Source organism: Rhipicephalus sanguineus, chromosome 6 (genome assembly GCF_013339695.2).
Source record: "Rhipicephalus sanguineus isolate Rsan-2018 chromosome 6, BIME_Rsan_1.4, whole genome shotgun sequence".
Lineage (NCBI taxonomy): Eukaryota > Metazoa > Arthropoda > Arachnida > Ixodida > Ixodidae > Rhipicephalus > Rhipicephalus sanguineus.
The window spans coordinates 143,428,288-143,454,536 of record NC_051181.1 but is presented as its reverse complement, the minus strand read 5'-3'; the positions used below and the strand labels follow the sequence as shown (position 1 = coordinate 143,454,536).

General features: G+C 46.6%; 1 protein-coding gene across 1 annotated transcript in view; it reads left to right on the top strand.

Annotated features, from left to right (window-relative positions):
* Window positions 1-973: 973 nt before the first annotated feature.
* Window positions 974-26,249, top strand: part of LOC119397613 (uncharacterized) — a 124,568-nt gene continuing 99,292 nt past the window's right edge. Inside the window, exons 1-7 of the mRNA XM_049416613.1 lie at window positions 974-1,198; window positions 17,031-17,100; window positions 20,207-20,250; window positions 23,291-23,353; window positions 23,952-24,045; window positions 24,851-24,945; window positions 25,610-25,688. Of these exons, the coding sequence (XP_049272570.1) occupies window positions 1,145-1,198; window positions 17,031-17,100; window positions 20,207-20,250; window positions 23,291-23,353; window positions 23,952-24,045; window positions 24,851-24,945; window positions 25,610-25,688 (499 nt within the window). The 5' untranslated portion in view covers window positions 974-1,144. The remainder of the gene's footprint in view (window positions 1,199-17,030; window positions 17,101-20,206; window positions 20,251-23,290; window positions 23,354-23,951; window positions 24,046-24,850; window positions 24,946-25,609; window positions 25,689-26,249) is intronic.

Here is a 26,249-nt window from a genome sequence, read left to right as displayed (position 1 = left end):
TATAGACATTCGAAGACTTCGTGTACCCTCCTTCCCGTCCACTCCTCTTCGAAAGAAGGAACCGCGGCAATCAGGAACAGAGTTTCAACGACTGATTGCCTTCCTGCAAAACACGAGACTGATTAACGCCTAGTGATAAACCCCCGATATCAACGCATGGGATGCTCAGCATGTTCTGTATGCCAGGCTAACCCCATCTGCAGCAACACCACCAAGAATACCACTATGCACGTTACATATATGCGTGCTGCTCACTCATACCCGCGCACACACGCGCGACAACTAACACGCTGCGCACACGATGTCGGTTGTTCGTGTCTTGAGTCTCAGTTTTCTGCAGATTCTTTTGGCCTAGGCAGACTTCAACACCAGCGGCTACAAAAGCGGGGCTGCAGTTTCTTACCAGAGGCGGCGTGCAATCCCCCAATGTTTTGCCTGCACCCCTCACCCCCCCCCCCTCCCCCCACACACACACCTCAGCGTGAAAAAATCCTGGCGCCTGCCCTGTTCCCTACAGAAACCGGACTGAACGATACATTGTGACTGCGCGTTGATAACGTTTTTGGTTTATGAGTTGGACATTGCCATAGTCACAACGACCTTGAAGTGTCGTCATACACTATAATCTCCTCTGGCATTCCTTCGTACATCCTTTGCCCTTCCTAAGTACAGGGCAGTCAATTGAAGCTATACTCCGCTTAATAATCTTCACTTCTTCCTAGCTCTCTTTACTGCCGAAATAGCATAACGGCTTTTGTAAGTTGTAACAACAGTGGTGGTCTGAGTCTTCTAGTTTCCCGGTTCCGTAAATCGGCGTCGCGTTCTTGCGGCGTCGCAGAAAAGGCGCGAAACAATAGCGCGCTCGACGAAGGAGAAGAGAAAACAAGCGTACGAAGGAGGGTAGTCGGGAAAGCGCGAGTGGCAAGCGGTTCCCCCCCCCCCCCCCCCGACCTTGGCTCGAAGCAGCAGGAGCAGCGACTCGGGTGTACGCGATTCGCGTGTACGCGGTTCCGCGCTCACTGGCTCAGAGCTAGCGCGCTTCGAAGGCCGTCAACACCGCCCGGAATCGCCGGGTGCCGGTGGCGGTGTCACTTCTCGGACGGGGAGTGCGCGTGGCAGCAGGCCGCGAGTCGAGCGAGCAGCCATGAGCGGCTACGTCGGTGATCTCTCGGCCGCGCAGCAAGCCGCACTTGATCGGGTGAGTGACCTTAGAAGTGAAAGCACGGCTGCACCTTTTGTACATGCACGATACTGTCCGGCAGTTATCGTTATGCGAGTTATCATGTGGGATTAATATGTGGGTGAAGGAATTAACAGCGCAAACACGGGATGAAGGAAAGAGAACACGTGGACGCGTGCTGACTGCCCACCGATTATTTATTGGAATAATAATAAATGTGGGGTTTAACGTCCCAAAACAACGATAGGGTTATGAAAAAGGCCGTAGTGGAGGGCTCCCGAAATGTGGACCATCTGGGTTTCTTTAATGCGAGCCAAGTCACACAGGCCTCTAGCATTTTCGCCTCCATCGAAATGCGGCCGCCGCGGCCGGGATTCGATCCCTCAACTGCGGGTCAACAGTCGAGCAGCATAACCACTAGACCACCGTGGTGGTGTCGGGTGAGATGACTTGTGCGAAAGCACGGCTGCACCTTTTGCACATGCGCAATGCTGTCAGGGAGTTATCGGTGCGCGAGTTATCCTTTGTCGCAGACCGTTACCCTTTGTTGTTGTTTTCATAGTTCACAAGGTTTCGCGATATTTCCTTTAGCTGTAAGCTTAAAATCAATTGGACAAGTGATATATGGACGGCTACCCGTTAAACTTTAAAAATTTAGGCTTACTTATCGTACCCTCCCAGCAGCTCGGCGCTGAAGCGTCTCCAGTCCTGTCCTCTCTCTCATGTTTTCTTCCCTCGCTACCTCGATAGCATGTCGTCACTAACGCCACAGATCTAACGCTAGACTTCGCTCACGGCAAGCAGAACACAATGTATCTATCCTCCACGGCGGGCCATTTCCTACGAAATCGCTTCTGAAGATAGCGTAGCCACGTCACTTTGGTTTGATGGCTTGCAGAACTGGGGAGATAACGACGGAAGCATGAAAGATCCGGATGTGTGATTCTCGAATCAAGGAAAAAAAAACATATGTCCTCGTGTGGTTTTGCTGGGGTATCTGAGTCGATTTTGCCGAGGTCTCCGTCGTTTAGTTTTGTCCATATTAGTTTATTTTGCGTGTAATTAAAATTTATGCTCGCGATAGTATTCCACGTCCCCATGGCATACGGCGCAATGTCGTCAAAACGCTGACTGTTGCCCGCGAATTCGTTTTTGGGAGGGAAGCGCTCTATGACCAGCGGGTCATCGAATTGTTTTACAGTAAACGATAAGATTAGCTGATTTCTGAGTTAATCATCTCTTATTGTTATCGGCCCCACTTGATATCGATCGGTGCGATAAAGGGACGATAACAGCGACCACGGCCGCGGAGATGGCCACTTCGCATATATATAGTGCTTGCGGAAAGATATCGCGGGAAATGGGGTGATTAGTTATTTTCTGGGGGTTGCACGTGCCAAAAGCAGGATATGATGATATGTTTTGACACGTAAAAACCTCAGATAATATTAAAAGCTCTTTAAACATTGCTTTTATTCAGTTTGTAAACACACATGCCGGCATTGTATTCTTCGTGGAATGTTACTGGAGCTCGTTCACGAGCTCTGGCAACTGCATTACAGCCGCAATGAGTAGGAACTTGTGATTAGGAAGGAGGCATTTGGTTGTACATGCGTCAAATCAGAATATATATATATATATATTATATATATATATATATATATATATATATATATATATATATATATATATATATATGAAGGAAAGCAGATGATTTTTCAAGGGCTCGTTTTATCTTTGTTAGACACAATATTAATGAGAACTAACAGACAATAACGCCAAGGAAAGTACAGGGGGTGTTATCTGTAGTATTTAGAATATAAATGTGAAGAAAGTAAAGTGGACGAAAAGATGACTTGCCGCCGGCAGGGACCGAACCTGCGACCTTCGAATAACGCGTCCGATGCTCTACCACTGAGCTACGGCGGCGGTCATCCTCCCGTCCACTTTCTGGGGTATATATGTTGATTTAAACCTAGGAGTGTTAGTCAGCGCCAATCGCAGCCATGGCGGCGAGTGTGGAACACTTTTTTGCCTGTTGGCGTCACGTAGCACGTGATCTTTTTAAGAGCTGGCAGCTGACCAATAATCCCTCGCATAGTACCTGAAGGCATTAAGTCTGCCAGGACGAGACCCTCGCTATGAATGAAGGAAAGCAGATGATTTTTCAAGGGCTCGTTTTATCTTTGTTAGACACAATATTAATGAGAACTAACAGACAATAACGCCAAGGAAAGTACAGGGGGTGTTATCTGTAGTATTTAGAATATAATGTGAAGAAAGTAAAGTGGACGAAAAGATGACTTGCCGCCGGCAGGGACCGAACCTGCGACCTTCGAATAACGCGTCCGATGCTCTACCACTGAGCTACGGCGGCGGTCATCCTCCCGTCCACTTTCTGGGGTATATATGTTGATTTAAACCTAGGAGTGTTAGTCAGCGCCAATCGCAGCCATGGCGGCGAGTGTGGAACACTTTTTTGCCTGTTGGCGTCACGTAGCACGTGATCTTTTTACGAGCTGGCAGCTGACCAATAATCCCTCGCATAGTACCTGAAGGCATTAAGTCTGCCAGGACGAGACCCTCGCTATGAATGAAGGAAAGCAGATGATTTTTCAAGGGCTCGTTTTATCTTTGTTAGACACAATATTAATGAGAACTAACAGACAATAACGCCAAGGAAAGTACAGGGGGTGTTATCTGTAGTATTTAGAATATAAATGTGAAGAAAGTAAAGTGGACGAAAAGATGACTTGCCGCCGGCAGGGACCGAACCTGCGACCTTCGAATAACGCGTCCGATGCTCTACCACTGAGCTACGGCGGCGGTCATCCTCCCGTCCACTTTCTGGGGTATATATGTTGATTTAAACCTAGGAGTGTTAGTCAGCGCCAATCGCAGCCATGGCGGCGAGTGTGGAACACTTTTTTTGCCTGTTGGCGTCACGTAGCACGTGATCTTTTTACGAGCTGGCAGCTGACCAATAATCCCTCGCATAGTACCTGAAGGCATTAAGTCTGCCAGGACGAGACCCTCGCTATGAATGAAGGAAAGCAGATGATTTTTCAAGGGCTCGTTTTATCTTTGTTAGACACAATATTAATGAGAACTAACAGACAATAACGCCAAGGAAAGTACAGGGGGTGTTATCTGTAGTATTTAGAATATAAATGTGAAGAAAGTAAAGTGGACGAAAAGATGACTTGCCGCCGGCAGGGACCGAACCTGCGACCTTCGAATAACGCGTCCGATGCTCTACCACTGAGCTACGGCGGCGGTCATCCTCCCGTCCACTTTCTGGGGTATATATGTTGATTTAAACCTAGGAGTGTTAGTCAGCGCCAATCGCAGCCATGGCGGCGAGTGTGGAACACTTTTTTTGCCTGTTGGCGTCACGTAGCACGTGATCTTTTTACGAGCTGGCAGCTGACCAATAATCCCTCGCATAGTACCTGAAGGCATTAAGTCTGCCAGGACGAGACCCTCGCTATGAATGAAGGAAAGCAGATGATTTTTCAAGGGCTCGTTTTATCTTTGTTAGACACAATATTAATGAGAACTAACAGACAATAACGCCAAGGAAAGTACAGGGGGTGTTATCTGTAGTATTTAGAATATAAATGTGAAGAAAGTAAAGTGGACGAAAAGATGACTTGCCGCCGGCAGGGACCGAACCTGCGACCTTCGAATAACGCGTCCGATGCTCTACCACTGAGCTACAGCGGCGGTCATCCTCCCGTCCACTTTCTGGGGTATATATGTTGATTTAAACCTAGGAGTGTTAGTCAGCGCCAATCGCAGCCATGGCGGCGAGTGTGGAACACTTTTTTTGCCTGTTGGCGTCACGTAGCACGTGATCTTTTTACGAGCTGGCAGCTGACCAATAATCCCTCGCATAGTACCTGAAGGCATTAAGTCTGCCAGGACGAGACCCTCGCTATGAATGAAGGAAAGCAGATGATTTTTCAAGGGCTCGTTTTATCTTTGTTAGACACAATATTAATGAGAACTAACAGACAATAACGCCAAGGAAAGTACAGGGGGTGTTATCTGTAGTATTTAGAATATAAATGTGAAGAAAGTAAAGTGGACGAAAAGATGACTTGCCGCCGGCAGGGACCGAACCTGCGACCTTCGAATAACGCGTCCGATGCTCTACCACTGAGCTACGGCGGCGGTCATCCTCCCGTCCACTTTCTGGGGTATATATGTTGATTTAAACCTAGGAGTGTTAGTCAGCGCCAATCGCAGCCATGGCGGCGAGTGTGGAACACTTTTTTTGCCTGTTGGCGTCACGTAGCACGTGATCTTTTTACGAGCTGGCAGCTGACCAATAATCCCTCGCATAGTACCTGAAGGCATTAAGTCTGCCAGGACGAGACCCTCGCTATGAATGAAGGAAAGCAGATGATTTTTCAAGGGCTCGTTTTATCTTTGTTAGACACAATATTAATGAGAACTAACAGACAATAACGCCAAGGAAAGTACAGGGGGTGTTATCTGTAGTATTTAGAATATAAATGTGAAGAAAGTAAGTGGACGAAAAGATGACTTGCCGCCGGCAGGGACCGAACCTGCGACCTTCGAATAACGCGTCCGATGCTCTACCACTGAGCTACGGCGGCGGTCATCCTCCCGTCCACTTTCTGGGGTATATATGTTGATTTAAACTAGGAGTGTTAGTCAGCGCCAATCGCAGCCATGGCGGCGAGTGTGGAACACTTTTTTTGCCTGTTGGCGTCACGTAGCACGTGATCTTTTTACGAGCTGGCAGCTGACCAATAATCCCTCGCATAGTACCTGAAGGCATTAAGTCTGCCAGGACGAGACCCTCGCTATGAATGAAGGAAAGCAGATGATTTTTCAAGGGCTCGGAGTGTTAGTCAGCGATTGGCGCTGACTAACACTCCTAGGTTTAAATCAACATATATACCCCAGAAAGTGGACGGGAGGATGACCGCCGCCGTAGCTCAGTGGTAGAGCATCGGACGCGTTATTCGAAGGTCGCAGGTTCGGTCCCTGCCGGCGGCAAGTCATCTTTTCGTCCACTTTACTTTCTTCACATTTATATTCTAAATACTACAGATAACACCCCCTGTACTTTCCTTGGCGTTATTGTCTGTTAGTTCTCATTAATATTGTGTCTAACAAAGATAAAACGAGCCCTTGAAAATCATCTGCTTTCCTTCATTCATAGCGAGGGTCTCGTCCTGGCAGACTTAATGCCTTCAGGTACTATGCGAGGGATTATTGGTCAGCTGCCAGCTCGTAAAAAGATCACGTGCTACGTGACGCCAACAGGCAAAAAAAGTGTTCCACACTCGCCGCCATGGCTGCGATTGGCGCTGACTAACACTCCTAGGTTTAAATCAACATATATACCCCAGAAAGTGGACGGGAGGATGACCGCCGCCGTAGCTCAGTGGTAGAGCATCGGACGCGTTATTCGAAGGTCGCAGGTTCGGTCCCTGCCGGCGGCAAGTCATCTTTTCGTCCACTTTACTTTCTTCACATTTATATTCTAAATACTACAGATAACACCCCCTGTACTTTCCTTGGCGTTATTGTCTGTTAGTTCTCATTAATATTGTGTCTAACAAAGATAAAACGAGCCCTTGAAAAATCATCTGCTTTCCTTCATTCATAGCGAGGGTCTCGTCCTGGCAGACTTAATGCCTTCAGGTACTATGCGAGGGATTATTGGTCAGCTGCCAGCTCGTAAAAAGATCACGTGCTACGTGACGCCAACAGGCAAAAAAAGTGTTCCACACTCGCCGCCATGGCTGCGATTGGCGCTGACTAACACTCCTAGGTTTAAATCAACATATATACCCAGAAAGTGGACGGGAGGATGACCGCCGCTGTAGCTCAGTGGTAGAGCATCGGACGCGTTATTCGAAGGTCGCAGGTTCGGTCCCTGCCGGCGGCAAGTCATCTTTTCGTCCACTTTACTTTCTTCACATTTATATTCTAAATACTACAGATAACACCCCCTGTACTTTCCTTGGCGTTATTGTCTGTTAGTTCTCATTAATATTGTGTCTAACAAAGATAAAACGAGCCCTTGAAAAATCATCTGCTTTCCTTCATTCATAGCGAGGGTCTCGTCCTGGCAGACTTAATGCCTTCAGGTACTATGCGAGGGATTATTGGTCAGCTGCCAGCTCGTAAAAAGATCACGTGCTACGTGACGCCAACAGGCAAAAAAAGTGTTCCACACTCGCCGCCATGGCTGCGATTGGCGCTGACTAACACTCCTAGGTTTAAATCAACATATATACCCCAGAAAGTGGACGGGAGGATGACCGCCGCCGTAGCTCAGTGGTAGAGCATCGGACGCGTTATTCGAAGGTCGCAGGTTCGGTCCCTGCCGGCGGCAAGTCATCTTTTCGTCCACTTTACTTTCTTCACATTTATATTCTAAATACTACAGATAACACCCCCTGTACTTTCCTTGGCGTTATTGTCTGTTAGTTCTCATTAATATTGTATATATATATATATATATATATATATATATATATATATATATTCTGATTTGACGCATGTACAACCAAATGCCTCTCCGATAGACCCAGCTTTATTATAAAACAGGATTGAGGTTTGGAAAGACGCTTATCTCTGCAATCTACGAAGGAACGGGATGCAGTATTGTCGAGAGGAGGAAGGAGGAGAGGACCAAGGAGGTTTAAAAAGAATTGCTTTTTTTAACCTCCTTAGAGAGGACACATGCTCAAGATGAACGTCCACACCCACAATGGCCCTGAGTCGTGCGCACGCGAGGGTTGTAGAAGAAAGCGCCGTGCTAATCTCCAGGTCTGGACAACCTCTTACAAAAACCGGTGGGCGCCCGACCGCCGTTCAGGTGTTAGTTGCTCGAGCTATCACACTGCGGGCATCTGTACAAGTTTTCCTATTCGTTTCCTCTTTTTGTATGTATTTCCTCAATTAGACAACCACTTCCCAGCGCAAGTCCATTATGGCCTCCCCAGTGCTGCATCTGCGGGAGGTGTCCCGATGACCAGGAAGTGCTCTTGCCCTTTCCTTTTCGCCAGAGAACATCAGGCGGAAGAAGGGGACTTTTCTTCCCCCCCGTATTACAGTCGTTCCCGGAATACGAGGTCGCGCTCTGTTTGGGGACGTGGGTCAAGTGATTACTAAGAGGTCATTGGTCCTCCTGTCGGCCTCCGTTCAGGCGTCACTTGTCCACGCCAGACACAGTTTTGTCATCAGTAAATGGTTTCCTTATTCGTCCTTCTTTCTGCGTAAATTTCTGCAAATACATGCTACTTCCGCGACGAGGCAACTACGTGTCCCCAACTGGGAGACAGAAATAAGTGCCTTATTCTTCCTCCAACAATCACTATACAGGGTGTTTCAAGAAATGCGTCCAACCTTCTCAAAAAATCAGGAAATTGCGATATTTGCTCGGGGCTTTCAGAATTGCTTTTCTGTAGCGGCATGAATCTTAAGGTAGGTAACGACATCCTTTAGGACAGTAATTAAGAAAGTTACATTAATTAACTTTTTAATTAACTGAGTTAGATGATTGTGTCAAATGGGAGAATTGAAGTTCTTCATGCGAGGAACCCATCCGAGCTTTGAGAATTCGAAAGTGTCCTCTAGTAATTGTTGTGGCGTAATGAAATTCAACGAAATGCAGCGGCTTTCAACAGCGAAAGCCATCGAATTCGGTTGAATTTCATTACTTCGTAATTATTGCTAGAGGCCGCTTTTTCGAAATCTCATTGCTGGGATGGCTTTCTGGCACGAAGAACTTCAATTCACGAATTTGACACAGTCACCTAACTCCACTAATTAAAAAGTTAATTAATTTAACTTTCTTAATTAGTGTCTCAAGTGATGTCTCTAACCATCTTAAGATGCCTAGCGCTACAGAAAATGTCATTCACTTATTTTGGACGTCTCAGAAGAATATGGCAGTTGCGTTCGTCCATGCTTCTGTTTAGGTTTCGCCATTGAATTTGGTCGAATTTCATTACTTCGTAATTATTACTAGATGCCACTTTTTCGAAATCTTAAAGTTGGGTTGGGTTTCTAGCATGAAGAACTTCAATTCTCCCATTTGACACAACCACCTAACTCCACCAATTAAAAAGTTAATTAATTTAACTTTTTTAATTAGAGTCCCAAATAATTCCTTTAACCATCTTAAAATCCCTGCTATTAAAGAAAAGCCAATTCTGAAGGCAGCAATCAAATATCGCATTTTCCAGATTTTTTGATAAGGTTGGACACATTTCTTGAAACACCCTGTATATAGGTTCGGGCATGTTCCACCTACAAGTGCTCGAATCAGGCAAGCCGTTCGTAAAAGATCCTTGCATCTCTTCCCACTACATGGTTCTTTAAAAAAGAAAAAAAAGGGCCGCCATGGTTTGCTTGGAAACGCTGTTAGCAACGGCGTATCCAGAGCTCGAAGGCCGATCACAAACGCCAATTCCAAGAACACAATTCCAAGGCCACTTGAGCTTCGTCCAGGTGCGCTGGAGAAGCTTTCCCTCAGAACGACGCCAAGACTCGAAAGACGATCGTAACAGTGTCGAGTTTCCTCCAAAGCTCAGTGACATAACCGCCTTCTAAGTAGGTCGTTAATATGTGTACCGACCGTTACATTAATGCGAAAGGCTAATTTTTATTTTTGTTTAAATAACCCAGTTGAAAGTACCGCGCCTATATTACCCGCCCGCTTATGTTTCTTGTCGTTAAAACTATTTTGCATAAACAGTGGCCGCTCGATCAAATGACTGTCCCACAATTAATTTGTTTAGCTGTCATAGATCGGCCGTGCATAAACACATACATGAACAAGGGGGAAATAGATGAAAAGGAAGAGGCAGGGAGGTTAACCTGGTAGTAATAACCGGTTTGCTACCCTGCACAGGGGTGAGGAAATAGGGTTCGGAAAGAGGACAGAGAGAAAGAGATAAAATAAAAGAAAAAAGTGACCGTGGCGCAGTGGATAGCGTGCCCGGCATCTGTTGTCGCGGTCCAAGTGACGTCACACCCACCGCCTTAGCTAATCCTTACGTGTGCCATGTCGAGGCTTTTTGAGTGGGCTCCGAACGGCGGGACAATTTGCGTTTTCTCTCACTTCCATTTCCCTCTTCGGCGCTGCTTCTGCGGTTCAATTAAAAAAAAAAAGCAGAGTCAATTTATGATGTCGTTTGCTGGCTCCGCTGTCTGCCATGGCGCCATGTCGTTGGCACTTGGCAGGCTTACATATCACCTTCAGCAACTAATGCGTTAAAGACCGTAAAGCTGCTTTATAAGCGAGTCTCCACAACTGTTTCACATTCTGTGGGTCTGACTCAGACCCCATGCAGGGTGCGTTGGAGCACGTCATCATCATCCCTTTACCTCCGCAGCAATACAAACGCCTACAGATGGCCTCCGGCATTAAAAAAAAAAGAGAAAAAAAGGGCGGGACGATTTAACGGCGTATGCGAAAGAAACATGTTGGCATTACTCTTAATTACCCGTGGTTAACTTATATAACCTTTATAGCCAAGATCACCTGCGGTGGTAGCTTAGAGGATAATGTGCAGCGCTGCTAGGTTCGAGGGTGCGGGTTCAATTCCCGGCCGCTGCGGCCGGATTTCAAAGGAGGGCGCAATGCAAGAAACAACCGTGTACCTATAGGTTCAGCTGTACTTGGAAGAAAAACAGGTGTTCAAAATTAATCTGATGTCCTCCACTACGACGTGTCTCATAACAAAATTGAGGGTTTTGCAAGTAAAACCCCATTATGTAGTTTTTAAATATCAGATAGTGCGCACACCGCTGCCTATCAAACTTCACCGCTGAACGAAAACGCTGTTGGAACCCTAATTACAGCTTATCTTTAAAATTGAGCCACTTGTTTCTCCTTGTTGTCCACGTTTTCTATATAAAATGAGCTACATTGCGGAGGCTGCTGCGGAGGTTCGCACACCGGCACAGGTGGACTTAGCTGTCACGCGGCTTTGGTTTCATAACGCGTTGCTGTAACTGTACAGCGCAATCTTCGCTGGCGTGACCGGCCGTCGTCGGAGACAATAGCGGCGAGTTCATTATTTGCGCAGCTGTGCGCTGCAGTACGCGCACCACGGTGGCTTCCTGTCCTGGCCAAATATGGCGGAGTTACGGGAAGCCAGTCGTCAAGCGTTGACCGAGATAGCTCGTGTTGGTAGAAAGTATGTTTTTCTTTTGCGAAGGCGGCGGTGTTGTATCAGCGGTATTCTCTGAAATAACGCTCGATCATTGAGCTTCGGTGCATGGGGAATAGGCCGGAGCGCCACGTGTCTTGCCTCCATGGCAAGACATGCGGCGCTCCGGGATCGCTTTTCTTGACGGAGCTTCCTTTTTTTTTTTTTGACGAACGTATCAAGGTGATTACAATTTTTTCCTTTAAGCAATCAATGAAATCACGGTCAAAACATACAAGCGCACGTGACCTGGCGCGTATTGCTTCATACGCTGGCGTTGAGCCGACTGGCAAGCCTCCAGTCTCATCCATGGCCCTTCGGATGACAGAGTGCGACAACGATGTCTGATCTACTCGCTTGTTTCCATAACTATGTGAATTCAATAACTATTTGTAACTGTAGAGGGCTCAGGGGCATTATTGCAGCACAGATTGAATCTGTTACACGAGTAACCGTTACGGCATGTGGAGTGAGCAAGTAACCACCGGAAGGGAACACGTAACGTTACCTTCATAAGAAAAAACGCAATTGAAAAAAGAAAAAAAAAGTATACGGTTATATCTTCAGTCATACGGGATTTCGTAACTCAGAAATGTTCCTAGGAATACTTGTATTAAGTAAATGTGGTCCTCTCCTGTGTTGTCCAAGTGTGAACTTAATTACTTATGAACAGAGCGATATCTTGTAAAGAAATTGGATACTGAAACGAAGTGTACACAGGAACAGGCAATGTTCACTTTTTGCGCTATTCGATGTTGTTTATGTGGCACATGGGTTTAAATGATAACCATCGCAGTGCGTCACTAAAGTATCTGCATGAAGCCGGCAGGTTTGACTCACTTATGAACGTCTTCTCGTTTATACAGAATTGCGACTGAGTCTCTGTTCTGGACTTGAACTTACACATACAAGCCCGAGTACAAATACACACCTTTCGCAGGCGTGTATTTGTACGTACGCTTAATGGGCGCCACACGGCTGCAAATAAAATACAGTTTACTGACCATACCAGGCAAGAAAGAGTTAGGCCGTAGAACATGATAAGAAAATAAAGAAAATGCAGTACAATCCCACATCATGTTCTCAAGGCAAAAGAATAACGAAACGATGACGTAATGACCCCAAAGAACTAAAGAAAAGCGTAAGTTCGGACAATTATTACCAAAAATTAAACAAGAAAAAAAGCTCGGCAACAATGAAGCATGAGCACTTAAGGGTCTTTGAAGGCGAGCTCGTTGGTATGAATCGAACTCAAAAAAAAAAGAAAAAAAGACAGCGCTACTAAAACACACGCGAGAAAAGGAACACACGAGGACAGTGCCCCTCCTGGTGTGTTCTTTTTTCGTGCGTGTTTTACTAGCGCAGTAGCCCTGAATTATGTGAGAATCGCTCACCTCTCGCTTTCCATGGTAGGTGACAAAGAAAGCGTTGTTTTCGCAGACAATATTTACTGAATACTATCTTTTTGTCGCAGAGCCAAAATCACAAGTGAACGCCTAGTGCTTGGATATACGTACACGTGTTTTGTTTGCTTGCTGTTTCTTCACTCGTGCATGTAAGTTGAGCATCACTTATCGCAATGTAACAGAAAGAAGCGACCCGATCGCTAAGCGAGATAAATCACTTACGTGAGCTGTAATACGATCTCCGGGCCCAAATATATAGGACAGGCGTAATAAAATGCGCAACAAGTGAGGAGACGTCGTTTTTACGTAGTGAGTGACAGAGAGAGAGAGAGAGAGAGAGAGAGAGAGAGAGCGAAGTGTATAATACAGGTGACCGACACCTCAGCAATATGCAGCAAAAAGAACTCACAGACTCCCTTATGCAATCGCCTAGGACGACTCGAAGGCGATAGCCAACTTCTTTTTCTTCTCAGTAGATGTATTGATACTCCTCCCCTACGAAAGCTTTCTGCACCTAACGTGGTTTGGCACTGCCTCCGGGATCGGAGGCATTGCAAGCTTTTCTAACCTAACCTGGTTTTGCGTTGCCTCCGTGATCGGCCCACCATTGACCAAGCGACGACGTCCTGTGATGACGTCACCATGACGTAACAAATTTTGGCGATATATGACGACACCATAATCTTTCGCATCACTTATGTTGACGCCTACGCCGCGGGACGCCGGTCGACGCCAACGGTCAATTGTCGCGTTTGATGAGGCATCTAAGGCTTTCGCCTTAATATAGTGAGATACATGCGAAAAGAACGCGTTTCTATGATAAAGTAGCAGGAAATGGTCAAGCTCAAATGGGGCTCCATTGAAAGATACGATCATGGGCAAGAATGTGGTTTCTATGTATTCAAGGAAATCCTGGCTGCGTTCTTGCCCTTGACATATCCTTAAGGATGAAAATCACGTGCTACCCTTGGATGAGTATTAAGACACTATCTGAATCGAGCAAGCAGGTGACGTTACACTATTAGACACAAATTTAGGGCCAGTCAGCTCACGGATGTTTGCGATGCGGACCTTCGCGGTTGGTGCAAGTCTGTGAATGAGTACAGCTTCGCTCGTCTCGGACTACCGGAAACAAACGCCGAGAGATGGGGTGAATTGGCGATGAGCCAGCACAGCGTGTTTGACTTCTTCTCTTCTCGCTGTTCGGGGACTTCTCTACGCGTCGTTTAACACACCGGAAACCACGTAGAAAAACACGCTATAATCCTAGGTTGTGATCGACATGCAACGATACGTGTGATGCTCGCCCACGAGATTGCCGCTTCGTGTTTCCATTGTTCTGTATATACTTACACAATCGATGACTTAAGGGGTCGTCATTCTCTAGATGGATATAAAGAGGAAAACTCACTGAGGACACGCAGAGGGGTCGATTTAGGGTAATGGCATATAGACTATTTTACGGATGGGTGTCGGTGCCCGCATGTTGAGCTGTTAACTTAGCCGTTTTGTATACTTAACAACTAAACGGTCAGTACTATGGTAGACGCATATACGCGTGAACACGGTTGGCTTAGTGCCAACCGTTTCATGACCTTGTCAATTTCACGTCGCGACATACAAATATAAGTAAATATTCGTTTAAGAGCCCAAGATGGTGGCTCCCATGTGTCGAATGTACTATTGACCGCTACTCAGCTTAGAGGAGAAGGGTATTGCAGAGAGCGAGTGGTGTGGAGCGTGATGATGAGGATAGGATTGCGTGTTCACAAACGTGTTTCTCGAAGTATCGACGAACGGCATGCTAACAACGGGGTTTCTTACGTACTACGAGACTTCATTTTGAGACGGCCATTGGGCGGCGTTGATGTAATAATATGTGTCACGCTCAAAAGAAGCACCGGGACCTTTGAGTGAATGATTCTTTATTCGCTCAATATAGTGAATAAAAATAATATAAAAATTCACTACAGAAATATTCGCTATATATAACAGACGCATCATAGTCACAGCTTCGCTTGTTTCCGTCTTCACAGTAATAGAAGGGCTCTGTTTTTTTTTGTTTGATTAGGCGGCATTTCTAATAAAAGACGGCTCAGACAGGGGCGGGCCTTCACGAAAGAGGAATTCCTTCACGTGGTGAAATGGCAGGAATATACAGTCGGTATCATACGCATTTCTGCCCTCGAAAAACGGTGGATGGCGCGGTAAATACCTCGCCTGCGCGTAATTCCCGCTTTCGCGAGGACCGAAAAACAAAGGGAAACCGCTTCATCATGCTCAAGCAGGCACATCCTGCACGCGCTTGCTTCTAGCACGTTCCGGGCACGAGGAAAGAAAAAGGCTCACACCTTTCCCATTGTCTAGCCTTGCGGTTTGCGAGGCATTAGACTGGCGCGCTTGGAGAGCTTAACGCTAGCGTGTGTGCGTCACTAACACTGGAGCGAAAAAAACTGCCTCTGAGTCAGGACGCATCTTACGCCACCAAGGTCACTACTCGCTTACGCACCCATGAAGAGCAGCCGAGGTGATTACGTTCTCGAGTTTATTTAAAGCGCGGCGGAAAGTGAGTGAGTGAGTGAGTGAGTGAGTGAGTGAGTGAGTGAGTGAGTGAGTGAGTGAGTGAGTGAGTGAGTGAGTGAGTGAGTGAGTGAGTGAGTGAGTGAGTGAGTGAGTGAGTGAGTGAGTGAGAGGGAGGGAGGGAGACCTTGACGTCTGGAGAGAGGGGGAAGGCAGGAAGGAAGATTGTGACAATTCGGAATCGCGACAATTCGTGGGCGATCTCAGTGCGTTTTGCGCATATCGCATCAACCTTTATTCTCCGGCGAAATGGTGTTACGCGCTTCATTTCGAACGCCTGGCTCAATATTCAGCCACCGAAACGTCGCCAGAAGAAATAATAAAAAAAAAGAACGACGCGTAGAGGCCCACTAGAGCTAAAATAGGAACGGGACACAATAAAAGGGGTATCGCCAAGTTTGGTCAGCTTAGTTCTTGAACAGTCAGTTATTGGTTACCACGTTAAGGCCCATAAATAACTGTTATTATTCATATAACATAATCTATAAACGTTCAGCGTTGCCAAGTATACTATCATGGTGAACCACTCGAGCTACTTACACAATGTATCCTCGTCCGATACTCTGCATCCAAACGCGCCACAGGATCGGCGTCGGCCCCTGCGCACCTAGCAGCTGAAAGTGGGACGCGCGCCCGGGCTGAAGGTTCTCCAAGGAGTGTACGTGGTTATGGTTTGGTGGTTGAAAGATATTCAGCGAGCGCCGGCGAACAGCTTCGACCTTGGCTTCTTTGCATAAAACGGGAACGGCGCCGCGGCACTCGCCATTTTGTAGGATTGCGCTAAGTGTTTAGTCTGGCTGTCTGGTTAGGTACGCGTATTAGGCGTGTAACCATGACAGGTACAGACAGCTTGCATTGGAAACAATAGAAAAAAGGAAAAGGCGCAACATAATAGCAGATAACTATATGAGAGCATGGAGACATGTTTCGGTCTTAGCAGGAGTCCGGTTACAATTGCATGTTTGTCGAACACACAGCAAGGGGGCCTCATGCAAACAAACGAGTGGTTGTACCCCCTGTGTGGTTGTAGTCTGGACTGTCATATGTGTAGTACAGACCATGTGGTCATCTTTAATTCTCACTGCATCTCTCCTTTAAACCTTAAGCGACATCGTATGCCTTCCTTGAATTGCCAAACGCAGGCTGGCGAATATCAACGAATTTTCGTACGAAAAAGAGCTTACATCCTCACTAGAGGTGGTTTAATGGTTCTAGTTTTTTTTTCTTGTCGTTTGCTAAGCACAACGGCGTCGTTACAATTTCTGGTGGTCACGGCATTGTACTGGCGTGCTCGAAGTTGCAGGATGAACTCTGGCCGATAGGGCCTTGACGCAAGAACCTTCATGTTCTCAGATGTAGATACACGTTGAAGAATCACAGGCGTTCAACATCAATTTTGTCCCCTCAACCATGATGTCTCGCACAGCTCGTACTTGGGCTTAATCTTATCACCAGGTTTCTGGCTTGGTCGCTTATTTCGAAGCTGAAACACCAGTCACTCTCCCTCAGCTACAATAGCCAATAGTACAGAGCACTTATTAACTTTGCTACATTAAACGAGACAGCGAGAAAACGTGATTAAGTGAACTAATTTTACGTTAATAATTGCGGTAACTGCGAGCACACGGACTGATCGATATCGTATCCCTCATGCAGTTCCGGAAAAGGGTGTCCGATGTCACCAAGCCGGAGCACACGGACCACTTCCTGCTCAGGTGGCTGCGAGGTGAGTGCACTGCTTAAGCGGTAGAACGCACGTCACGTCGCCCATTCACCCGAGTGACTGTCGTTTGCAGGTGAAGTCACTGCGAGGCTACTAAGATACTTATGCAGTAAATTACGGCGTCCACGGCAACTAAACGCGCACGCACGCACGCACGCACGCACACACACACACACACACACACACACACACACACACACACACACACACACACACACACACACACACACACACACACACACACACACACACACACACACACACACACACACACACACACACACACACACACACACACACACACACACACACACACACACACACACACACACACAGTTCGGTTGTCTCGCTCTGCTAGTTGATGAACCAGCAAGGCCGCCCGACAGGCTTTCTTCTTTAATCTTGATACATACAGTTCGATCAATAACTATACGAATGGTAGCTAGACAGTCTATTTCTGGCAACTCCACATGCACAGCTCGTCCAAACCTCACAGAGTGCATTAGCGCGATAGTTGGTTGGTTAGAGCGTTTACAACTGGTGGGGGTTAGCCTGGCAAATGACATTGGTAAGGCAGTAAGCGCAGGGATGATGATACGGATGCAAGATGCAAACAAGATGCCATTCACTCCTGTAATATGCGGTCTCACCAAAGAAAAGAAAACAACAATAAACTCGGCAACTGCGAGTACGACAAGCAGAGTCTGTAGTGGTTCAGTGTACCGCTTGACGGCTTTGTGGTGTATCACATAAACTTACAGAAAATCCTCTAGAATTAAAAAAAAAGAAAAGCGAACGAAACTGAATTGTAAATTGGCGCTAGACAGTTTATGCCAAACTATTTCGTTTGTGATGTCATGCGTGCAAAAGAACAGGATTCTCTATGCAGTCGCCTAAGACGGCTCGAAGGTGAAATACATCCTGTGTGGCTATTTTACTGTACACTTTCCATCACGCGAACACCCCTTCTTTCTTTCGTTACATTTTTTTAGTCACGCGAGAGCCTAACTCGCGCTCCTCGAGTCACGCTTGAGCGGAACGCCGCTCGGAACTTTCGCTGCTTCGCTATGGCTCACCGTATCCCTTACAAGGTCACGCTCGGGATCATCGCATGATGAGTTACACAAGGCTTTCTCATTCAAAAAATTACACCATCTCCCACTCAAGGGAACCATGAGGGGATGCGAAGCAGCATTGGGGGCGCACACCAAGTTTCCGTTACATTCACTAGGCGTTTCCGTTAGTGTGTGAGGTTTGTATTTAGTGTTTGTGTTATCATTACGTTCTGTTTGCGCGTTGCTTTCCGTTAGCACCGAGTGAACGAGTGACGCCGATGTTGACGTTACAACCCATCTGAGCGGGAGCGAAGCGAGAATGACGGAAGCCGACCGAGCGCACGCGCTTATATACACATGAAATGGGGGAGGGAGAGGAGAGAGTGGGTTACAGGCTGTATTTGACTGTGGCGCGGCTGCATCACGTGGGAGGAGAGGCTGCGCCGCGGCTGCAGCGCGGGTGAGGAGAGCAGAGAAGGCGACCGAACATCTGCGTAAATGGAGGAAAGTGGGAGAGAGAGAAGGCGCATGCGCAGTGGTGCGCGGACGCCAACACCGATGCCGGACACAGCCCCGAGCAAAAGCTGCTTCGCATCTAAAACAAACGGTGTAGTAACTCTATGATTTAAGGAAAACTTCACAGCACCGTGCGTCCGTGCAAACAGAAGCTGATTGTATGAGACATGTGCTCCCAGCTGCTTAGCAGTCCATCCTATGCGGGGATTCGAAATGCAAGAGCTAAAGTGCAGTAAGTAACTATATGCCTCGTAGTGTGCATTGAAATTATCTCTAGGAGCCGTCAGTTACCAGCACATTTCAGCACGCGATTAAAGAAAAAAAGATCCAAGAAAACGGCTCCTACAATAACTAATGTTTAAAGAAACACGCTAACTACTTGTCTACGTGCACGCTTTAGAGTGCGGGTAGCCAATGAATACATTTGCATCGAAAATGTGCCCACGTGTAGACGAGATATAAAAAGAAAGCGTGAGGACAGAGAACACGAGGAACGGATGAAGTCGATGCCCGCGCGCATAGGCGTGCGCAGGGGGGGGCAAAGGGGGCGAGAAGGGGGGGCGCAAAGTCAGCCTTATACATTGTAGGGGGGGCGATAGGGGGGGCGCAAAGGCAGCCGCATACATTGACATAATAGGGAGGGGGGGCGCTGCGACGAACCTTCGCCCCCCCTGAAGGGCAACCCTGCGCACGCTTATGCCCGCGCGTAAATGTTTTCAGATCTTCAGCTGAGAATAGAGCCACCGAAAGCGTAGCCAAAACTCGTAGGGTCCATTGACACTGATGAGCAAAGTGGCCGATCCTGTTTGTACCAGCAAGTAAATTTGACGTCAGCGGACCTGTTACACTGGACGACCAGCAGACTTGGAAAAACGCGTTGTTGGAAGGTTCCGGCTAATCGTCAGTACTTGGGCATATTTATGTCCAAGTGCATACATATATCCAGGACACAGACTTATACTATCCAGAACATACTTTTATCGAGGATGTTTATTACGGCTGGTAGATTCGAGACGACTCAGCTACAGGGCCTTCCTGATGTTCATGAATGATGCGGGATTACACACAGTTAAATGTTTCCATGACCTTATTGCTCTAGGGCCGCCCTCTCTGCTATCAGCAGATATAGAGACAATTGTATGTAAGCGTAAATGAACACCAGATTGATTAAAAAAGGTGGGCCAGCGATTGCTTCCTGAGAGGTACACCACGGTCACTCGATCGAAGAGGAGATAAACAAAGTCAAAGAAAATAATGAGAAAGTAAAAATAAAGTGCTACGTATTCATAGCTCACGCCCCGAACAGTGCATCCCCTCCTTCGTGGAAAACTAAAACAATTACAAAGAAAAGAAGAAAGAAAGGTCCAAGCACACGGCCAGTCTCAGCGACGAGCTGTCACACGAGGCGGAAAGTTCACGACGGTAAATATGTGTAACATTTAGATGTGTAGATGTAATCCTCCAAACGTATAGAGCTGTTGTCAACTCTGTGTATCAGGTGGGAATTACCTTCGTGGTGAATTTGGTTCTCTTTGCAGCGCGGGAGTTCGATGAAGTCAAGGCGGAGCACATGCTTCGAGAGGTGAGTTATCCATGTTTATATTAGGTGCATTTAGCGAAGCTTCCTTGTTGGGCGAGCTATTGCAATTATGCCAGCTCGAGCTTGCCGTGGCGGAAGATAGCGTCGGTTAGACCTTCTGCATAAATCTGTTCTGACGGTGTAGGTTTTTTAGAAGTTGCAGAAATATCGATCCCTACTTCGGTGAAAAAAAAAGAGAAAGAGAAAAGAAAGGAACTTGAGAAGGACTATTATCTTTGCCAAAATGAATTGAGCATGTTCAGTATGTGCGCGGTGTATGGTTAGTCCTGGATGATATGACACAGTGATACGACTTCATCTTTTGTGTATCACTTCGCGTTCTTTAAAAACGATCTGGGCAGAATGTTGAGACGGACATGAAGTGTAGATAAGAAGACCTGCACTGATGTTGAGGTGGGTTCGATGCGCAGTCTATCACGCTTAAATGACAGAGCATGCTCCAGGCAGTGCGGAAAATTCATGAACTTTTAAAGATTTTCTGTCGCTGATATACATCTTTAGCCTTGAATTTTCCTCTGTCGACTTATTGACATTCAGTTGCACCAGCCGAACGAGTCTAGCACGCTTTCGGAATTCTATTTCTTTAACGTTATTCTTGTGGATAAAATAGTGGTATGGTACTGCGGCGACGTTTATGAGTACATCCATTGTCCTTGCCCAGTAGCGGCGTGCTAAGAATGCGTAATGGTCGCGAAAGCAGGTTTTACGCCGTGACAAGGAAGTAAAATAACGTCTTGCTCGCTCCATGAACGCCGTTCAATGAAAGGAATTTTTAGCTAGGAACCATCAATTAGGCAAGAATTATAGTTGTATGTTGTAAAAAAATACTTAATAACTGTGGCATGCCAATCATTCCTAACCAACTTGGTAGCTTTCCGTACGAAACTTCATTACAAAAGAGTGAAACGATGGCTGAAGGTGGCCGAGGGAGTAAAGAAGATACCGCTTCAAAATGTAATGCGCTTCTCGCGATCAAAGCTGCGTCCAAAGAAGACTACAGCTTTTATGACCATCAGTACGGGTGCAGGAATGACAAGGACATTGAAAATATATTCCCACAGAGCGCAGTGAGAATATTTCATACTTGTTTTCTATGAGTCCTTGTTTCTAAGGCGACCTGCTTGCAGCCTTTCCTTCGCTTAACGGATTCGAAAGACAGCCTTAACGCCTTTAGTAAAAAACAACGGTTACAAACCACTACCCCTGCTCGTTTAATGGTTTTCAGGAGCGGCGAGGTGGGAACTATAGCAGCTTGTGGCTTCTTGGAATATTTATGACTACTTTATTTAAACCGTGGGCACTAGCAGAGGGAGAGCTCTACCTCGGCGGTCTTCAGGAAAAGTAGGGTTTGGGTGTATCGGGGTCCTCCTGGGGTGTGTAAAAATCACCGCTCAAACACTGCAGAGATGGTTGACTAGCGAAGCTGAAACGTTCGGCCCCGGTGTTTATCAATAGGTCAATCTCGACGGTTCATTAAGGTCTTTGTCAATTATTGGTTACGTCTGTCCAGACATCTTGATTGGTGTCCGCCGTGTACGTGTTCCGTTACTCGTGTTTTAGCGGACCAGTGGTGAGTAGTGGGATTTGACCAATTTCTGTGCTACATGCGTTTTTGCCCGCGGACGACTTCTTCATTTTTAGCGGACTAGTGGTGTGTAGTGGGGCTGGTCAAATTTGTGTGGCACATGTGCGCTAGATAGGCTAGAAATTAGCAAGAGAGAGAGAGAACAGGCAGGGATTTTAACCAGTCTAGAAGAACTGGTATGCAAACCAAGGCGCTGAGCCGTGCTCCCGCAAGGGCTGCAGAAAATAGTGCCTTCTTCCTTTCCTTCAACCACACATTCATGCAAACCTACACTGGGTAAATGGATAGGGAATAGGGGGCGCTACGAGTGTTTGCGTGCATAGGACGGACGAATATTGGTTTCGCCTGTGGCCATACGCTGCTTCGCTGTAAAGGTGCGCTTGGGAAGCGCTATAGGTAACAAAGAGAGCTGAAAAGGTGCGTGCGATCATGGTGTGGTCCAAGACACGCATACAGAGACAAAGTGATTATAACTATTGCTCCTTTTCACTGCGATCTCATTGCAAACTGTGTGGCCAGCGTTTGGAGGCGGTCGTGCCTGGACAGCATCTCCGATCTGTCGGACGCTTCAACGAGACAAGAGCCTCGCACGTGCTCGGTGACTTTTCCTCGCCGAATACTTTGAAGGCTATCCGTGACGTGTAGACCGCGCTTAATCGCTCCATACCCTCACTGGGTATACGATTGCGTAAAAACGGCCTTCCACGAATAAGTAAGTGATCGGGAGTTGCTGCGGGGCACGAATTCGTTGCCGCTGAGGAGCGCCCTTGGCACCATCTGCGTGCCTGGCGTCGATCGCGGCTTTCTTTAGTGCCCTCCGGGGAGGTGAATTAGGAGAACCAGCTTCCCCTCCTCCTCCTCCTCCTCCTCCTCCTCCTCCTCCTCCTCCTCCTCCTCCTCCTCCTCCTCCTCCCTCGGTTTGTGCGTCGTCCTTTGATCGCGTAATACGCCCGCGGAAACTAGGTGATTTCGTTTGCAAACAGAATGCCGGTTACGCGAAGACCACCTGCCCGGAAGAGATCACCAAGAAAACGAAAGGAGAATGATAGTTCGATGAACGGCAGAAAACTCGTTTGGTTAGCGGGCAGCAAATGGCACAGGTTATAAACGGGGAGAGGAGGAGAACATGCAATGGAATCTGTACTAGTAACTTTACAACGTGTGAGATCGATATGTATGTATGTATGTATGTATGTATGTATGTATGTATGTATGTATGTATGTATGTATGTATGTATGTATGTATGTATGTATGTATGTATGTATGTATGTATGTATGTATGTATGTATGTATGTATGTATGTATGTATGTATGTATGTATGTATGTATGTATGTATGTATGTATGTATGTATGTATGTATGTATGCATGTATGTACAATTTCCAAGCCAATTATGCTTCACCTAAACTCAACCAACCTATTCCTGATGGGCACAGAGCATGGCCTGGAGGCAGAAAGTGGGCGCCGATACCATCCTCACCGATTACCAGCCCTCTGAGGTGAGTCCACGCTCATGCGCGGTTGCACCATGAAAAGCACTGCCCACGTTAGCGTGAAACATACGTGGCTCTACCGTTGCACGTCTGCGGTAATAAATTAAGTAAAACGAAGACAATTGAGATTGAAAGAAAGTGAATAATTATCTGTTTCGTGCTGAGTGTTGAAGTATTCATGTATATGTTCGAACTGTGAAAGATTGAGAAATGGGTTTCGACCGAAGAGGTTTAAGAAGAATTGCTGGAGTGGAACTTATGTCCAAAGAGTGAAGCCTTGCCCCCCCCCCCCCCCCAAGATGGCGGCCGCCGCCGCCACGTTAGCAGGGACATGATAAGACGTCCAGCGAAGAAAAGGGACTGGTGTCCTTTCACAGCATGAGAGCTTAATATGACAAAATTTTTAGGACAGGTGCTTCTCAGCGTGCGTCTTTGCATTAGCGACTTCCTTAAGAAGACTCAAGTTCTTGGCAAACTTTACAGGGTATCAAATCATCAGTACTCATCTCTATATGCTACTTTTGCCGAGAACAACGATATTTTATTTTATAATTAACCTAGTCTACTTTTGTTTATTTCCCCTCCGTGCTTTCGACTGGCGCAGCTCTTCCTGAAGCTCTTCCCAGGCGGCTTCCTGGAATGCTCGCCAGAGGGACATGCCTGTTACCTCCTGCCTATTGGAAGCATCGACATCAAAGGTGACCTTTTACTTTCTTACAAACTAGCGCCTACGGTGCGCACCCGTGACATAGCAGAAAGCTAGAAAGTCGCGATCTCTGACTAGATATACACTAGTTGCTTGCTTACGCCTTTCACACTTCATGTCAAGCTACATGCACTGTCAATACTGGAATCGCAATGTTTCAATACATTTCAGAGGCATGACGCACATCACGTTTAGATAGAGTTGCATAGAAAATTAAGCGACAAGCCGCCGCCCAGCTCCTGCTAACCCCGCGCTATTATAACGCTGCCTTTCGAAAGGAACTGACTTTTTTATTCCTTTTCATTCCTACATTTTTCGCAACCGTTATGAGTTAGCGTGCGTTTTTTTTTGTCGTTTTAACACGAGACGTGCGTAGCTAGAAGCGTATGTATTTGCTTGCGGGCTTTTTGCAGTTATATGACTGCCCTTACTCGTCCGCGATAAACTTTGTGACGCAAGTGGGTGCCACAAGTCACCTTGACTAGCGATGCAGTGGCTTTACTGATACGTTGCTTTTATTCAGGGCTGGGGAATTTCGTCCTCCGTGTCTTTTTCTGGAGTTTACTTCTTTTTAATAATTGAACAAACCGCTACGACTATTTCACAACTACTACTACAATCAATACTAACACTACTACCACCACCCCTACTACTACTATTGCAATCAATAACAATACTACCATTACTACTACTTCTACAACTCGTTACTACTTACTCTAATACTGCGACCCCTACTCCTCCTACTACTACTATGAACACCACCCTATTACTACAACAACCACTACTATCGCTTGCAGGCTTTCTGGAGTTGGTCCCGGCGGACGACATCAAGCGACACGCCCTGTACTTACTCGAGAGTATCATGGATCGCCTCAAGCGCGCTTCGACGCAGGTGAATTCTGGCTTCTGTACTAAAGAGAAAAAAAGATCGTTTTACAGCGAAGTCGTATATGGATAGGGCTCCGTTTATTTTACTTGTACATATCGTGCACGAAACACCAAGCGCACGCGGCACGCCAGATACGGATAATGCGGCAAGAAGACGCGAGTATGAATGCTATACTCAAGTGGATAACTTTAAAGGAGCATACGATAAACTCAACAAGGACTTTCTGGACAGATATTTTCAGATTTAGTTGAAAGGCGTGTCGTCGGCTAAGGTTCGAGATTCTGTGTCACCTCAGTGTCGTATGCTGAAAAGCTTCGCTACTGATGTACCTTCACAGAGTGGAGTGATTCCTTAACTTTTCTCTTTAGTGTTACTTTAAAGGGGCCTGCAACACTTTTTCAGCATGGCCAGAAAACGCTGAAAGGCTCCTAAGAAAGGCTCCTGAGAACACACTAGCAAAACATTACAGCGCAGCGCGAGGTCTGGAATTTACAACTAATTCTCAGTCAGCTAGAAATAGTTCCCCCTTCTTTCTACATATGATGCCGTATACCCCAATGACTGCGCCATATACCCAAACACAGGGAGGCTAAAAGAGCAATGGGAGAGTGCCGTGCTCACTACTGACCTTCCTTGTAACTGTTTGTGCGTGGACTTGACTTTTCAGAATAACAAGGTGATCGAGACCGTCTTCTTCATCGCCGACTTTGAGAACTTCACGATGCGGCAGATTTACTCGTGGCAAGGTACGGTCGCCAGAAGGCTTCTCGCTTTGCTGTGCCAGGTTGCTTACCTTGAAGGAAGAGATAACCGCAAACAGCGGCGAAGGAAATGCGTCTTCACTTTACACAGCGCGCAAAGCACTTGCGGAGGTTAAAAGCGGTTAAAAGCGCGTAGTTTTCTACAGTGGCTGAGAAGAATTTTTAAGAGCGGAGCTTCTTGTAAGCCTTTCGTTGCGCCGGGTGGTGCGAACAGAAACTATCATCATCATGAATCGGCATGCGCTCTCTTAGTCCTCTTCTTGCTCTCAGTCGTCTTCTTTATCTTCTGCTTTTGCTCCCAATACGCATGCGCCGATTTCTTCGGCGAGGGATGGATTAACCTTGATGGGTGAAAGAACAAGTACAGAGAGAGAGAAAGAAAGAGAAAGAGAGAAATTCATGGTGAGGCGGGATTTGAACTCTTGCCCACGATCCGAAGGCGAGCGCCGTAATCACTCGGCTATCCAGGCACGCTAGCAGAGCATATCATAGCCTTGTATAGTATAGTATAGTATAGTATAGTATAGTATAGTATAGTATAGTATA